Source organism: Rutidosis leptorrhynchoides, chromosome 1 (assembly GCF_046630445.1).
Source record: "Rutidosis leptorrhynchoides isolate AG116_Rl617_1_P2 chromosome 1, CSIRO_AGI_Rlap_v1, whole genome shotgun sequence".
Taxonomy (NCBI): domain Eukaryota; kingdom Viridiplantae; phylum Streptophyta; class Magnoliopsida; order Asterales; family Asteraceae; genus Rutidosis; species Rutidosis leptorrhynchoides.
The window spans coordinates 350268168-350285973 of NC_092333.1; the positions used below are offsets into that span (position 1 = coordinate 350268168).

Consider the following 17806-nt stretch of genomic DNA (forward strand, 5'->3'; position numbering starts at 1 on the left):
ATTTTCAAAATGAGGAATCTTTTTACTTTACCTAAAATTGTATGATAGTAACAAGATATTTATTTCGAGACAGTAAAGAGGAAGGAGTATTTATTATGACTTGTACATAGGAAATTATTTGAAATTGTCATCTCTACCACAAAACACACTTGGATCAATTCATATTCATCAATCATCATGTTATTTCCTGTTCTCATAATGCTTTGTTCAGGGTTGCTTATTATAAAACGCTTTATTTACTCAAGAAAAAGAAGAAAAAAACAGGTATTTACATACTTTTTTCTTAAGCTCGTCTTTCTTTTATAGTAAAGCGTTTTAAGCAATTAACAATATAGCCTTTTAATTTGTTAATTTGATATAAACATAAGCGATACGATATACAACCACTTCAATAGTTATTCAGAAACACTCCCTGATACATTTGTATAGAGTAGAGTTTTATATTTTAAGGAGTTCTTAAAGGAGATTGAATTACATGAAACAAAGAACCTTACATAGGTGAGGTAAAGAACTACAGTCTACAATACACGAAATGGTACAAAGAAGACAATTGTTAATGTCGATTAGTCAACCCGTACAAGCATATCCATGCCATGCATACAAGGATCAAAACATGACCAAGATGATGAAAACACAAACTTACTTAGAATGAATACTATGCTAGAAATATGAAATAAAATGTAACAAAAAAAGAAAAATATTATGTTATGTAATATGTGATCAATAAGACTATTATAACATGATACTATTTGATACGCCTTGAAGAGTAAGGTTGAAGCTGTACAACATGTCCGTCCATTTATTCATTCAGACTTTTCATTGCATCCTACATGATTCAATTACCTCAAGCACCATTGAATGAGTCTCCTCTGATATCATGTTCAACGACATGTGAAATTCCTAACAGAAAGCAGCACCAACACTTTACTCATGTTTTCAGAATTTTATTTTACATTAAGAGTTGAAAAGGGTAAAAAAGGCATACCACAAATCTCTCCAAAACAGGCACTAGAACGGCCAACTTGCGCTTCGGAAGACATTCAGCAACGGCGTTACGTATGCTCTTACTGTCATACATACCAAACAATGTGTGTGTTATCAGAAGATAAAAGGTCAACGGGATATTGTCAAACTATAATATAAAAAAAAAATGTAAACTACCTTTCTGTAGATAAAAACGCTAGAAGAAGGGCCGAGTACGCTTCAACGATTGTTTTCTCTGCTTCTTTCTCTCCCTCCAAAACAGGATCCTCATCATTCTGCACAGATAACATATCATCATGATGTTGACTAAAGTCAATAATTTCTATCAAAGGTCCAGTTATGCACGAAAGAGATATAAGTGCCACTACTCACCAAAGCCGATTGTCGTCCTTCTTCTGCTGCCTCACCAGCCCCTTGATTTGCCAAAAAAATTGAACAGAGGAGAGGAATTACATCCGTAATCTCATAATCTACACCACCTAACCTAGGTATCGATATACTGGATGCAGCAAGTCGTGATCTGCACAAAAATTTAACCTTTTTACTGTTAATAAAGCAAAATAAATATAACATCATCTTATCTTATTAAAAATAATAACAATAACAATGTTTCATAATCTTATTGGTTAACTGAACCCAATTAACAAATTTAACTTTTAGTAATATTATAATATTGTAAAATGTAATTTATTACTTTTGATGCCCTTATAGTATGAAATATACTGTAGCAAGGTTGGAGAAACTCGGATCTCCGGGAGGAGATCTCATTTGGACATTTTTTGGGAGACCTCGGTATCTCGGAGAGATCACGGACGTCGACTTGTTAGTTCTTTTAATATATATATATATATATATATATATATATATATATATATATATATATATGTATATATATATATATATATATGTATATATATATATATATATATGTACATACATACATATATATACGTATATGTATACATATATATATGTATATGTATACATATATATATACACATTTTTACGAGATTTTACAAGAAAATCCGAGAAATGAGCGAGAAAATCCGAAAAATGGTGGCTTTGACCAAGCTTGACCCCGTCGACTGTGAAATCTCGCGAGATGGACATCTCGTCTCGGCTGCGTTCCAAAAAAGAGATCTCGCCGAGAAATAACGAGATTTACGATTTACAACACTGTACTGTACCAATTGACATCTCGCCGAGAAATAACGAGATGTACGCCGAGAAATAACGAGATGTACGATTTACGATTAACATTTAGCAATGTAAAACTATACATGATATGGAACTTTTTAATGAAACCAACATGTATAACAAGGGAACTAAACTAGTTAAACTGATTTTGAGAAACAAAACAAAATATGGTTGATTAGTGAAATAAGAATTTTTGAATTTATTTCACTAATTAACCATATATTGCTTGTCGAAAAGATAATAATCCAGCTTAAAATTAGATAACCCTTTTATTTATTGAATCTTGGACCTAAATCTATTTTATTATTCTCTTCTAATTCAAATTGTTATGTTACTGTTATTGTTATATAAAGAAATACAAATACAATTACCTGTTACGACTATCCTTCTCGACCAAATTGACGAGTAATCCAAGGATAGCAACGAGAAAATCCAACTCCTGATCATTAAGTCGCTTATTATCAACCTCAACAACGCCACCCAGTTCATCTATTTGACTGAAAGTAGGCAAATACGAAGCGAAAGATGGATAATGGGCCGCTATTAAACCGCACAGCGTCTCCAATCCTCCACATGCAGCAATTTGGCAACACCCCTCCGAGTTGTCATTCGATAAGTTCATCAAAACCTACAAATAAGACTAGACTTATTATTGCAATCTTCAACTTTGACTTTGACTTTGACATTCTTCAAAGCACGTCACCAAGCCTTTTAGCATTTTTACTACTAAAGTAGCTTTTTATTTATGCAAATGAACTTTTTACTGAAAAAAATACGCCCACTATTACAATATCTACAAGTCTATAACTAGACACAAACCAGACATACAGTTACAAGAAAATAATGTTGGCTTATTTAGTCCAATTCTCTTAATGTCAGCATGTGTTAAAGCTAGTTGCTTTTTATGTTTCAAGTGTTATAATAATAATAATAATATAGATATGGATAGTCAATTTTGGTGTATACATATAGTCAATTTTGGTACACAAAGTATGTATTTTTATATTGAGATTTTAGGCTATAAATACTCATGAATGCAAGCATTAAACTTGCACCATTTCTCACACTTACAAAGTGTTTCTTTCTTTCTCTCCATTATCATCTTTGTTCTTACACTTCATTATTAGTATTCTAAATCAAGAATCAAATCACTAAAGGTAGTTATAAGCCTACTGAATTATAACATCAAGAATCAAACCACTAAAGGTAGTTATAAGCCTACTGAATTATAACATCAAGAATCAAACCACTAAAGGTAGTTATAAGCCTACTGAATTATAACACGTTATCAGCACGATAATCTTAATACTAAATATGGTTGGCTCTGCCACCAAAATGATATATGGTCGGTTATACCACCAAAATGATATATGGTCGGTTATACCACCAGAATGATATAGGTCGGTTATACCACCTGAAAAAATATATGGTCGACACTGTCGCCAAATTTTCATTTATGTTTACTAATATTTATATTTTTGTTATATAACATTTATTTATGATTGCTTACACATGGTCGACACTGTCACCTACTTATCATTTATGTTATATTAAATTTATGTTTAATGTTTATATACTTATGAATATAAATTGACTCTAATTTATCATGATGTTTGTTTTAATTTTTGATAATAGAAAATGTCGAATCTGGAAAAGCTTAAATTTACTCCTTTAGAATCAACTGGAAACAACTACATGCCATGGGTTATAAAAGTAAAAATGCATCTTAAATCAATGGGCATTCTTGAAACCATAAATGAAAACAACACTTGTTCTGAAAAAGAACAAGCTACGGCATGTTGCTTTATTCATCAACATATTGATGAATGCTTACAAAATAATTATGTGACTGTAGAAGATCCCCATGTTTTATGGGAAGGTCTCAAAAGCAGATTCAATAATCAAAGAGAAATTTTACTTCCAGCTGCAATGGAACAATGGAGAACATTAAGGTTCCAAGACTTTAAGAAAGTAAATGAATACAGCTCAGCTCTGTATAATACATGTTCACAACTTAAATTCTGTGGACATGAAATTAGTGATGCAGACATGATGGAGAAAACTTTCTCCACAATGAATGCTGCAAACATCACAGTGCAAAGAAATTTGAGAATGCTAAAGTTCAAAACATATCCTGAACTTAATTCATATCTCTTAGTTGCAGAGCAAAATGATGAGCTATTAATGAAAAATCAGCAATCCCGTCCTACTGGTACACTTGCAATCCCTGAAGCAAATACTGCAAATAATTATAAACAGGGACAAGGACGCGGGCAAGGTCGTGGTTATAATAACCATCACCATCATCATGCCAAAAGCCATAACTATAGTAGAAACCATCCTTATGGTAATGGTAATGGGCGAGGACGTGGTCGTGGTCGTGGTCGTGGTGGTCAAAGAAATAATAATCCACGAAAATATAAATATCAACCACAAAACAAGCCCACTAAACAAGATGTTGAAGAAAATTCTTCTAAAAATTCTGAAGAATCTTGCTACAGATGTGGTAGAATGGGCCACTGGGCTAATACTTGCCGAACATCTAAACATCTTGTTAAGATGTATCAGGATTCGCTGAAAGATAAAGAAAAGGAAGTAAACTTTGTGGATAACGTCGATCCAACAGTCACTGAGAAACCATCTGATTTATATGAAGATTTCTTGAATGTTTAAGTTGTGTGTCTTTCGAAAAATAAACGATTTAATATCGTCTGTCTTTGTTATTATGTTTGCTAAATGTTTCAGTACTATCTATTTGCGTTTAAAATATTGTGTAATATTAATGTACTCACTATTTATTTCTTATATATGAAGTTCAATATGAATTTTGCTGGAATACAACATCAATCAAGTGGTGGAGATCTCTGTATAGCAGACAGTGGAACTACACACACTATACTTAAATCCGAGAAATATTTTATTAATCTAAAACCAACGGAAGGAACTATACATACAATATCAGGACCTGCTAACTTGATAAAAGGGATAGGAAAGGCAAATTTCATAATACCAAATGGTACAAAATTTTTAATAAATGATGCCTTATTTTCTCCCAAGTCAAGCAGAAATTTATTGAGTTTCTCCGACATATACCTTAACGGGTATGATTATCAGTCAGTGACAACAGAAAATGAGAAATATTTAAGTATCACTGACAAGAGTCATGTGGTTGAAAAACTGCCAAGACTTAGTTCTGGATTACATTATACACATATAAATGTACCAGAAATACATATGGTAGTTAACGAAAAATATATTGATCCTGGTGTATTCAGTTTATGGCATAACAGATTAGGCCATCCAGGATCAACAATGATGAAAAGGATTATTGAATGTACTCATGGACATCCACTAAAGGATAGAAAAATCCATCATGATACAATGGTTCCATGTACATCTTGCTCTCTTGGAAAATTGATAACTAGACCCTCACCACTTAAGGTTGAGAAAGAATCACCAATGTTTCTTGAAAGAATTCAAGGTGATATATGTGGACCAATTCATCCACCATGTGGACCATTTAGATATTTCATGGTTCTAATAGACGCATCTAGCAGATGGTCTCATGTTTGTCTGTTATCAAGCCGTAATGTGGCATTTGCAAAATTTCTTGCCCAAATTATTAAATTGAGAGCTCATTTTCCTGATTACACCATTAAAAGGGTGAGACTTGATAATGCTGGTGAATTTACATCTCAAGCATTTAATGACTATTGCATGTCTATAGGAATTGTTGTTGAACATTCTGTTGCTCATGTGCATACACAAAATGGTTTAGCCGAGTCATTGATTAAACGTTTACAGTTAATCGCTAGACCATTGATAATGAGAACAAAACTCCCTGTATCTATATGGGGTCATGCAATTTTACATGCTGCTGCATTGATTCGCATCAGACCAAGTGCAAGTCATAAATATTCCCCCCTACAACTTGCTTTTGGTCAAGAGCCAAATATTTCCCATCTTAGAACATTTGGTTGTGCAGTGTATGTTCCAATTGCGACACCACAACGTACAAAAATGGGTCCTCAAAGGAGGTTGGGAATATATATTGGATATGAAACATCTTCAATATTAAGGTATATTGAACCTATGACAGGTGACGTTTTTACAGCACGTTTTGCTGATTGTCATTTTAATGAAACATTGTTCCCTAGATTAGGGGGAGAAATGAAAAATAAAGAAAATGATGTTTCATGGTGTGAACCTCAATTAAAGTATCTTGATCCTCGCACAAAAGAATGCGAAACAGAAGTTCAAAAGATAATGCATATACAAGAACTTGCAAATCAATTGCCTGATGCATTTACAGATACAAAAACGGTGACAAAATCATATATACCAGCAGTAAATACTCCAGCTCGAATTGAAATTCCAAAAGCTGGCAATAACGTCACTCATGAATCTTTGCCACGTCAGAAACGTGGAAGACCAATCGGTTCAAAGGATAAAAATCCTCGAAAAAGAAAATCAGCTGATAATGAAGTAAAAGAAAGTGTTCAAGAAGAACCACAAATCAGTACTCCTACTGCAGAGGAGATTGATGATGTCAATACAGAAATTGCAATCAATTATGCATATTCAAAAATATTATGGAACCGAAATGAAATGAAAAATCTTGATGAGAAATTTTCATTTAATGTTGCATATGACATCATGAATAATGATGATGATCCAGAACCAACATCTATGGTTGAATGTCAAAATAGACATGATTGGGCTCAATGGAAAGAAGCAATACGAGCTGAATTAGAATCACTCAATAAAAGAAAAGTTTTCGGATCCATCATTCTCACTCCTAAAGATGTGAAACCTGTAGGATACAGATGGATTTTTGTCCGAAAAAGAAATGAGAAAAATGAAGTTACAAGGTATAAAGCTAGACTTGTAGCTCAAGGTTTTTCTCAAAGACCGGGAATTGATTATGAAGAAACTTATTCTCCTGTTATGGATGCAATTACTTTTAGGTACTTAATCAGTCTGGCAGTTTCTAAAAATTTAGAAATGCATCTCATGGATGTTGTGACTGCTTATCTATATGGATCACTTGATAGTGATATATATATGAAGATACCTGAAGGATTTAAGGTACCAGAAGCATCAAATGCAAAACCCAAAGAAATGTATTCGATTAAATTACAAAGATCTTTATATGGGTTAAAACAATCGGGACGTATGTGGTATAACCGATTAAGTGATTACTTGATAAGCAAAGGGTATACAAATAATCTTACTTGCCCTTGTGTTTTCATTAAGAAAACAACATCCGGATATGTGATCATAGCTGTTTATGTTGATGATCTTAACATCATAGGTACAAATAAAGAGATCCATGAAGCCATTCAACTTCTAAAGAAAGAATTTGAAATGAAAGATCTCGAAAAAACCAAGTATTGCCTTGGTTTACAAATTGAGCATATGCCTAATGGTTTACTTGTACATCAAACAACATATACTGAAAAGATTTTGAAACGTTTCAATATGGACAAGGCAAAACCATTAAGTACTCCTATGGTTGTTAGATCACTCAATGTTGAAGCTGATCCATTTCGTCCATGTGAAGATCAAGAAGACATTCTTGGACCAGAAGTACCATATCTTAGTGCAATTGGAGCTCTTATGTATCTTACAAATTGTACAAGACCTGACATTTCTTTTGCAGTTAATTTGTTGGCAAGGTTCAGCTCTGCTCCTACCAAAAGACACTGGAATGGGATCAAACACATATTTCGATACCTTCGAGGAACTACTGATTTAGGATTATTTTATTCTAACGAATCAAAACAAGATTTGGTTGGTTATGCAGATGCAGGTTATTTATCTGATCCACATAAAGCTAAATCTCAAACTGGATATGTATTCCTAAATGGAGGTACTGCAATATCATGGCGTTCTCAAAAACAAACACTTGTTGCTACATCGTCAAATCATGCCGAAGTGATTGCATTACATGAAGCTACTCGAGAATGTTTTTGGTTGAGATCAATGACACAACTCATTACTGATTCTTGTGGACTAGAACGCGATAAAAGTCCAACAACTATCTATGAAGATAATGCAGCTTGCATAGCACAGATGAAAGAAGGGTATATCAAAAGTGACCGAACAAAACACATACCACCTAGATTCTTCTCATACACTCAAAATCTCATTAAGGACAACCAGATTGAAATGAGATATGTGCAATCTAGCAAAAACTCTGCTGATCTTTTCACGAAAGCACTTCCAACTGCTATTTTCAGAACACACGTTCATAACATTGGCATGAGACATGTTCAAAAGATGTAACAGCTGAAGCGATGTCTACTTGAGGGGGAGTCAACTCCATGCTGCACTCTTTTTCCCTTAGCTAAAGTTTTTTCCCACTGGGTTTTCTTTAGCAAGGTTTTTAACGAGGCAGTAATTTATAGTTGATCTTCAACAAAATAAAATTGCTATCCAAGGGGGAGTGTTATAATAATAATAATAATATAGATATGGATAGTCAATTTTGGTGTATACATATAGTCAATTTTGGTACACAAAGTATGTATTTTTATATTGAGATTTTAGGCTATAAATACTCATGAATGCAAGCATTAAACTTGCACCATTTCTCACACTTACAAAGTGTTTCTTTCTTTCTCTCCATTATCATCTTTGTTCTTACACTTCATTATTAGTATTCTAAATCAAGAATCAAATCACTAAAGGTAGTTATAAGCCTACTGAATTATAACATCAAGAATCAAACCACTAAAGGTAGTTATAAGCCTACTGAATTATAACATCAAGAATCAAACCACTAAAGGTAGTTATAAGCCTACTGAATTATAACATCAAGATGTATTCAAGCTATACACAAAATAAATGTGAATGATAATAAAAGTAATGAAACCAAAATTAAGAGAAAAAAAATGACAAAATTTTACCTTCACAGCAGCAAGAAGACAATCAGCCAAAAGATTAAATTTTGCATCATCATCGACACGCGAGCAAGAACCTTGAGGAGAATCGTGACGTTCGACATTGCTAGATTCTTGTTGGCTTACCACCATTAAGTCCCATTTAGACGGTTCATCTTCTTCATCTAATTCAATTACTGAACTACTTTTTTGACTTTGAGATGCATTTTTCTTCCCCGAGAATGTGTCCCACTTGGACGGTTCTTCTTCTTCTTCATCAAATGCAAAAGGGTCCTCACTATCGTCAAAGTCAAACGTGCTTGACTTTGACCGTTGACTAGTTTCAGATTTTTTACCTAAATTTATCAGTGAAGTAGTGCCACTTTTTGATCTAGAGCTTGAAGATTTTGCTTTTGATTTATTCTTTAGCAGGTTACCGAACCCGGATATCGGATCAGCTTTTGAACAACCTGGCTGATTATGACACAAAAGTAGGTTTTTTTGAGACGTTTTCTGGGACGGGATTATATCTGTACTGCAATTCTCAGTGGAGGAACTGATATATACGATCTCGTTACCGCCGTCTGCTAATTAGAGGAACTAGTTAGACAACATGACAATACAGATGTCAAGATGAACGGGTTGGATAGTTAGCGTATTTATTATATTATAATAACTAGTTTATAACCCGTGAGTGTGCCGAATCAATAATTAACAAATATAAATATGGATAAAATAATAAGAACAAGTAACTTTTTTTTTTTTGAAATTACTAATTAGCAAATCAATGGTTGAAATTTAAATTGATGGTTTAAATTCAAATTAGTTGTTGAAATTCAAATCAACTGTTGAAATTAGAATCAATCAATGGTTGATTTGAAAAGAGAGACGAATGTGACATCATAATCCTAATCAATGGTTGAAATTCAAAGTTATAAACTCATCTAAAGGTCAATATTTAATCTTTGGACAAAAGATGACATAATATAAGTTCTCTTTTTATTTATTTATTTATTTACAGCAGCAAATTTTTATCAAGGAAGACCTTCTAGCAACGGGCTACAAAGGGATATCAAGCCAAGAATTCCAAGAAAAACATTTTCTACCTCTACTTTTCAACCAACAAAAAGAAACTAAACAAATAGAATTTGAACTTTTTATGCATAACTACTTGAAACAAAAAAGATTTTGTTAATTTGTACTCGGTAGAAGTTTGAAAGAGACTGGCCAACTTGGCTATATGCATAAATACAAAATGTAGTAAGATGAGGATGACTAAAAAAATAACTCAAAAGAATTTGGGCAGGAAAGGTCGAGGAGTTTATATGGTGCAATATTACCTCATTATTATCATAATATATTAATCTATTAATATACTCGTAACGTGCATATTCAGAGAACAACATGATTGAAGACATTTTGACCCGCTATAAAAGTTTAACTATATAATCCAGTCACAAAAGTTTAGAACTTTTAACCTTTCCAACCCCTCATTTCAAGAATAAACTAGAAAGGGATTTGATGCTTGACATAATGTTAAGTTTATAATGCAATATTATAAGAGCGGAAATGAAAGAGTACCTTTGTCGTCAGATGTATGATCAGTCCCATTCAAATGACTATTGTTATTCTTAATATCGGAATTGAAACTGGAACTTTTGATAAAAGAAACACCTAGAAATGAAGAGGGACAACATTAAGAAATATAAGTAATTTTTTTGTATCAAAAGTATAATAAAAACCAGATTTGATATATAAAAAAATAGATACCTGAGAGGATTTTAATGACACCAAGAATAAGTTTCGTGAAAGACTGGGAAACATTGTGATACCCAAACTCATCTTCATCTTCTGTTCCAAGCAGATGACTCTGTAGTAAAGTCAAACAACATAAAGTCAAACATCACAACTTAATAATTTTATAATAATTAATTAGACTCCATTAAAAGAATATTACCTGGTTATCATTACTAAGAAACGTAGCATTTTCCATTATTTTTAAACACTTCAATAGAAGCATCAAACTTTCCAGGCTAACAATATCTAGTGACTCAGGGGTTGAAGATGAATATCTATTAAGCCATCCCTGCAAATAATTTATCATACCATCAATTATATTAATCTCTAGTTATACGACCAAATACGGGTATATTGGTACTTTCCAACTTAAAACTCTTTTCAAAAATACAAATTCCACAAATAATATATGTTCTTAAATTACATGATAATAAAGCAATTACCTCCATTACTTTATGACATTCTCTAATGATGTCAATAACAGCATCGAGTCCTCCAAACTCTCTAACTTTTTCCTTGAAGTTTCCGCCCATCTTTCGAACAGTCCCCGTTGTCTCTGAAATAATACACAAATAACATCATATCTTTCATTAATATCGTTCTAGCACAACGGACACCCGATCCAGATAGAAAAAAATACGAAAGTACCTTCAAGAGAAACGGTCGACAAACAAGCTTTTTCCATTGTTAATAAAGCAACCCATTTTGGACTCAATTCGGGCCTTTTTGGGTCACTATCATTTTTACGTCTTGACTTTAATTCTTTACAGCTCACAAGGACTTCCTCAACTTTTTGCAAAATTGCAGAAGTGGAATCTTCAACCTTTCCATCATTATAAACGGTCGCTTCCTTGCTTAGGGCTACAAGTTTGCTACCGAGGGTTGAGACTTTGTTCTTAGTCGCATTTGTAGTGACTGGTTTCAATAGTTTTAACAAGAAGCGGATGGCATTTGGTGAATCCAAAAGGTAATCCTCTTGGCCCTGAAACAAATTTTAGATACCCTTATCAAACTCTTAATATCATGTCATTGTATCGCTCCATAACTGAATATATATAGAGTGTATACACACATATATACATATATACATATAAATAGATGTATAGATGCCTGTCATTGAAGCCAAATCTGGCCCTGAAATGTTTGCAAAATAAAGAGATTACAACATTCAAACAATTCAGTATTGAAACCGTGTTGCATTAAGTAAAAACAAAAGCCTAATTCACACTATGTATATGCATTTTGTAGATAAGTCACTTAATGTTTGCTAGTTTTTATCTCCTAAAATACATTCAACCAGAGCAAGATTTTATGTATTCTTATATTATATTATTATTAATCTGAACTAATCGAACATCAAGTCACAATAAAAAAAATGCTTACATCACTCGTCAACACAAAAAATAAAGCTGCAGCAGCTAGGTTACTAGTATTGTCATCAAGATTAAGCCCCAACAAAGCATCTATAACCGTTTTCGCCATCCTGCAAACACGATTACAGAACATTACTGCTCAAGATTTGGGCTTAGTTACATATACAACATATAATCTACAAAACTTATCAAATGGGTAATTCCTGAAAATGCAAATTACTAAATTACCCATGAGTTCTCAGCAGCCTTCTTTGTTGTAAAGTCCCAGAAACAGTCAACAAAGAGAGCAAACTAGAGCGTCGAATTCGAACAGGTTGCCCTTTTCTTAACCCATCTAATGCAAAATCAACTTCATCAACATGTTCCATCATTTCCCCAAATTCTTGTGTTTCCATTAACGTCGTCGTTTCGGTTAACATCTCCACTGGTTCTTTATTCTTGTTCTTAACTCTTTTGCCCTTTTTATCGTTGAATTCAATCTTGGGTTTCTTTGATCTTGGTGGCAAAATGGACAATTTACGAGAATCTTCAGATGAATCGAAACTATATGGGTCAGAATCAAAAGAATCGAAATTATACGGATTCTTGATTGATGATTCTTGAGATGCGAACGCGAAATTGAAAATATCGCCGGTATCTTCTTGAGGACTACCTTCTTGAGATAAAGAATCGTTGAAAATATCGTCGCTACCTTCAAAATTTAAACCGTTACTATTACTACTCCGGCTATTATTGATGCTGTTACTCCGGCGACCGTATGTCCTAACAATCATATTTATTTACTTTCAATTGAAAACTCTCATGTGAAATTTGGGGTCTTAAAGTGGAAATTAAGAGAAATTGAGATGTGGGTTTTCACAAATGTGGGGCTTTTCAGTTGGGTTTTTGATTTTTTGAAGATCTCGTTTGGGTTTGAGCTGAAAGAAAAGTTCCCAATTGGGGAAATTTCAAAGGTATTGTGTTTTGAGAGTCGGGTCAGATCGGGTCGGGTAGGTCAGGTATTTGCACTGAATAAAGTGGATCCAAAAAATTCAAAGAATTCGTGTTCGTTTTACTTATTTTGCATTCAAAGAAAAGGAACGGAATGTATTGAGTGAAGATCTTAACATGTGATATGGTAGACGTTTTATTAACGACGATATCGATATCGAATACTCTTATTTTTTCGCTCACACATATGTTAGGAGGAAACTCTTCACATACCATCACCGCATTGAGTACCGGTGTATTTTGAATCAAACCGAGAGACTTAAGGCATTCACGATATCACCCGAACATATTCCTTGAAAAAATCCCCTCTCCCAGAATTCGAACCCTACCCAGTGTGCTTTGTAGACATTTTTATTGTAACTATTTGCTTTTTTGAAGATATAAGATAAAATAATGTCTTGTTATGTCTACAACCTCGCAGATTTAGAAATATGTATTTAATTGTTGCAAACATAATTAAGTTATTTTACAAACATAAAAAGAAACAGTCTTCAATATTCATTATATGGACCTTTAGACCACATCTTCTTTAATACATGATCCGCAAGTTTTTTTTTTATGAAAAAGCATATATAATATCTTTATTTTCTTCTAATTTTTCTCACTAAATTGGAACATCGTCTCTCTTTCATTTTTTTCCCTCTTCATTTTATTTATTTTTTCCTCTTATAAATTTAGGAAATCGGGGAATTATAAAATAAAATCAAGGAGATTTTAAAGATAGTTCTTAGTGTGTGTTTGGCGACGTTAATTTTACTATTACTTACGAGTATTTAGGCATATTTTTCGTTAGTTACGATTAGAAGTTTAGTTTGGTATATTAACCTATAGAATGCGGCTTGGATTGTTTGCGGTGACTTTAATGAAGTACGGGAAAAAAATGAAAGACAAAATTGCGAGTTTATTGAAAGAAGAGCGAATTGGTTCAATGATTTTATCGCCAAAACTCAACTTATTGATGTTCCGTTAGGAGGGAAGAAATTCACGAGAATTTACGATAATGGTTTGAAGTTTAGCAAATTAGATAGGTTCCTCATCTCCGAGAAATTTCACTTAATGTGGGAAGATATTTCGGCTCTTGCACTTGAAAGGAAATTATCGGATCATTGCCCAATTGTGTTGAGAAATAGAGCTATCGATTACGGTCCGAAACATACTAAAATCTTCGATGAATGGTTAGAAGATGAAGGCTCTAAGAAAATTATAGAGGATGCGTGGAATGTGAATGTGGAAGAGGTAAGGTTAGATTGTGTCTTTCGAAACAAATTAAAAAACGTCAAGCTTGCATTGAAAGAGTGGAGTAGGAAAACTTTTGGTAATCTTGATTTAGAGATTGAGGAGCTAAAGAAAAAGGCGTGTGATTGGGAATTGATTGCGAAGAGTCGGGTTTTGGATGAAGAAGATAGACTTAAATGGTTGGAGGTTAGGAAACAATGGAATGACAAAGAAAAGGTTCGGGCTAATATGGCAAGACAAAAGTCACGATTTAAATGGATAGATGACGGTGACGAAAATACGAGATTTTTTATTCGGTTTTTAAGAGAAGACATTCCAAGAGAAACATTAGAGGATTGAATATCAACGGGACTTGGTGTGAGGATCCAATCGAGGTCAAGCAGGCCGCCTACATTCATTTTAAGACACAATTCAAGAAGAGAAACCTAAATAAAATGCGGTTTTCTGACAGTGATCCCACAAACTTCTCTGGTGCCGATGCTGTTCCTGTTTCTGCTGTACGTACGCGTGACTTTTCTGTTTCTGCTGAACCTGCACATCAGGTGGCAGCCACTGTTGAACCACCTGGTACTTTACCTGCTGTTACAGCAGGTTCTGAATCGGCAACCATCACCACACAGCCTTTTTTGTCTAGGATAAGTATCTCTCAGGCTGCTGCTATCGAGGAATGCTTCACTGAAATTGAAGTGCTTGACGCCGTTAAAGAATGCAATTGTTCGAAGGCTCCGGGTCCCGACGGTTTCAAGTTTAAATTTTTTCATTTGTATTGGGATCTTGTTAAGAACGACCTTATGAACGCTCTACATTGGTTTTGGGAGAACTGTGATATTTCCAAAGGTTGCAATGCGTCGTTCATTACTTTGATTCCTAAGAATAATGATCCGTTGGGACTCAACGATTATCGCCCCATTAGTCTAATCGGTTGTTATTATATGATTCTTGCGAAGATCCTCTCTAATCGTATAAGGAAAGTGCTCCCTTCGGTTATTGGTTTCGAGCGAAGCGCGTATCTTAAAGGAAGATATATACTTGATGGTTCTCTTATTGTAAATGAAGCTATCGATTACTTAAATAGAAACAAAAGAAAGAGCCTCATCTTCAAGGTTGACTTCGAGAAGGCGTTCGATAGTTTGAGTTGGGATTTCCTGTTGGATATAATGAATAGAATGGGGTTTGGGATTCGATGGAGAAATTGGATTCGAGCATGTCTTAAGTCGGCTTCGATTTCGGTCCTTGTCAATGGTTCCCCGACTAATGAATTCTCTATCGAGAGAGGCGTTCGACAAGGAGATCCTCTGTCACCTTTCCTTTTTCTTATCACTGCAGAAGGTTTAAACTTTATTATTAACAGGGCTTGTGTGGTCAACCTTTTCAATGGTGTGGAAATCGGTAAAGACAAGATTAAGTTATCCCATCTCCAGTTCGCGGATGACACGATCTTTATTGGAGAGTGGAATAGTCAAAACTTTTGTAACCTCATGAAAGTCCTCAAATGTTTTGAAAATGTTTCTGGACTTAAGATTAACATTCATAAAAGTGTGCTCTACGGACTTGGTGTTTGTGGTGATGATGTGGAAAGGTTATCTTCTCGTATGGGATGTAAAGTGGGTGAACTTCCGTTCACTTATCTTGGCCTCCCAGTTGGTAAGAATATGAGTCTTGAACAAAGTTGGAATCCCGTGTTTGAGAAGTTTGAATCGAAACTCGCCAATTGGAAAGCTAGATCGATTTCTTATGGTGGAAGGCTTACGCTTATCAAATCGGTTCTTAGTAGTTTACCGCTATACTATTTTTCACTTTTTCGTGCCCTGTTGAGTGTCGTTAAAAAATTAGAGAGTGTGAGGAGAAACTTCTTTTGGGGCGGGACGGGTGAGTGCTCAAAACTTTAGTGGGTCAAATGGGATGATTGTCTCTTATCCTATGATGTGGGGGGGTTAAATATCGGGTTTCTTCGGGGGGAAATCTCGCTCTTTTGGGAAAGTGGTTTTGGCGGGCAAAAACCGAGCCAAAATCACTTTGGGTTTCCATTATAAAAAGTATTTATGGCGCTAACGGACTACTTCCTCCTTCGATTCTTAACGGATCGCAAGGCGTAAGTAGTGTTTGGTCAAACATTGTACGTGCAGGTATTATGATAGAGAAGATGGATATCAACTTTGCGGCTTCGTTTCTAAGACTAATCGGGGATGGCGTCGAAACAGATTTTTGGAATGATTCGTGGCTTTGTGAAGTTCCTTTGAAGCAAAAATTCAAGCATTTATTTCACCTAGATGAAGAACCGAATGTGCGAGTGCAACAACGTGTAACATGGAGCGACCGTGATGTATTCTTTAACGAGAAGTGGAGGCGAATGCCTTCGGGTCGAGCACTTGGCGACCTTAATACTCTTCGGGGCATGATAAATGGTTATGTGAAACAAGACAAGTCTAGGGATTCTTGGGTTTGGAATCTTGCGGGAAACGGGTTATTTTCTTCAAAGACATTGGCGAGCATTATTGATAACAGCTTGCTTGGGAATGGATCGAACATGGAATTCTTGAAGAATAGCTTGGTACCTAACAAAGTTTCAATTTTCATATGGAGAGTGTTAAAAAGGCGGATACCGGTACGTACCGAACTTGATAAGAGAGGTATTGACCTAGATTCCGTTAGATGCCCTCTATGTGATGATGATGTTGAAACTATTAATCATTCTATGTTTTTTTGTCGTCATTCGTTGGATATTTGGGAGCGGGTTTACAAGTGGTGGGGATTAGGCATGGTTTCAAATTTAAGTATAAATGAAGGTTTTCGTGGAGAATGTAACCGCTCCTTATCCCCATTTTGGTCAAGTATTTGGCAAGTAATCGAGTGGACGTGTGCTTATCTTATATGGAATAATCGCAATCAAAAGGTTTTCTCCAATTCGTCATGGAACGGTCCAAAGGGCTTGATGGAAATTCAACTTAAGTCTTTTGAGTGGATCTATTGTCGCATTAAGAATCGGAAGATGGATTGGCTTCGGTGGATTTCGGATCCTTGGTCTTGTTTTGTCTAACATAATGCATTTTGAGTTGCCCCCTCCGCAACTACTGCGCTTCTTATTTTTTCATTCATAGGTCGAGAATCATTGTAATATAATGTAATGTATCTTTTTAGGGTCATTTTGTAATGGGTTGCCTCCCCTTAATAGGCTTCGTGATTAATATAATTTGCTTTTCGAAAAAAAAAAACCTATAGAAACTTATTAAAATTCTATAAATATAAGTTACTATAAGTAGTAGCTTATTAAAATAAACGGAGGTTATGAAATTTAAAATTATCTAAAAAGACCCTTTATTATACTCTGTTTGTCTCGCTAAAAGT

At 34.4% G+C, this 17806-nt stretch overlaps 3 protein-coding genes across 3 annotated transcripts; 2 read left to right on the top strand and 1 right to left on the bottom strand.

The window, feature by feature from the left end:
• Positions 1–455: 455 nt before the first annotated feature.
• On the bottom strand, positions 456–13198 carry LOC139870606 (wings apart-like protein 2). Its single transcript, XM_071858390.1, has 13 exons — positions 12464–13198; positions 12246–12345; positions 11511–11844; positions 11306–11418; positions 11023–11151; positions 10836–10935; positions 10647–10739; positions 9093–9649; positions 2553–2809; positions 1357–1504; positions 1162–1259; positions 986–1067; positions 456–900 (listed from the first exon to the last, which is right to left on the bottom strand). Exons 1-13 carry the CDS (start codon positions 13006–13008, stop codon positions 817–819), a joined length of 2640 nt encoding a protein of 879 aa, XP_071714491.1. The 5' UTR covers positions 13009–13198; the 3' UTR covers positions 456–816.
• LOC139899955 (uncharacterized) lies at positions 13081–14800 on the top strand. Its single transcript, XM_071882777.1, has 2 exons — positions 13081–13233; positions 14057–14800. The coding sequence occupies exons 1-2, from the start codon at positions 13081–13083 to the stop codon at positions 14798–14800; spliced, it is 897 nt and encodes a 298-aa protein (XP_071738878.1).
• A 1804-nt stretch (positions 14801–16604) lies between these two features.
• Positions 16605–17498, top strand: LOC139899968 (uncharacterized). The gene has a single exon (XM_071882792.1). It carries the CDS (start codon positions 16605–16607, stop codon positions 17496–17498), a length of 894 nt encoding a protein of 297 aa, XP_071738893.1.
• The last annotated feature ends 308 nt before the right edge of the window (positions 17499–17806 follow it).

What these genes read in the sequence shown, in the direction of transcription:
- LOC139899968 (XM_071882792.1), top strand. Translation starts at nt 16,605, where the DNA reads ATGGATATCAACTTTGCGGCTTCGTTTCTAAGACTAATCGGGGATGGC.
- LOC139899955 (XM_071882777.1), top strand. Translation starts at nt 13,081, where the DNA reads ATGTGGGTTTTCACAAATGTGGGGCTTTTCAGTTGGGTTTTTGATTTT. An exon ending in GATCGGGTCGGGTAGGTCAG is followed by an intron (nt 13,234 to 14,056) that starts GTATTTGCACTG and finishes ATTAACCTATAG; the next exon opens with AATGCGGCTTGGATTGTTTG.
- LOC139870606 (XM_071858390.1), bottom strand. Translation starts at nt 13,008, where the DNA reads ATGATTGTTAGGACATACGGTCGCCGGAGTAACAGCATCAATAATAGC. An exon ending in AAGGACGACAATCGGCTTTG is followed by an intron (nt 1,260 to 1,356) that starts GTGAGTAGTGGC and finishes TTATCTGTGCAG; the next exon opens with AATGATGAGGATCCTGTTTT. An exon ending in CTGTTTTGGAGAGATTTGTG is followed by an intron (nt 901 to 985) that starts GTATGCCTTTTT and finishes GCTTTCTGTTAG; the next exon opens with GAATTTCACATGTCGTTGAA.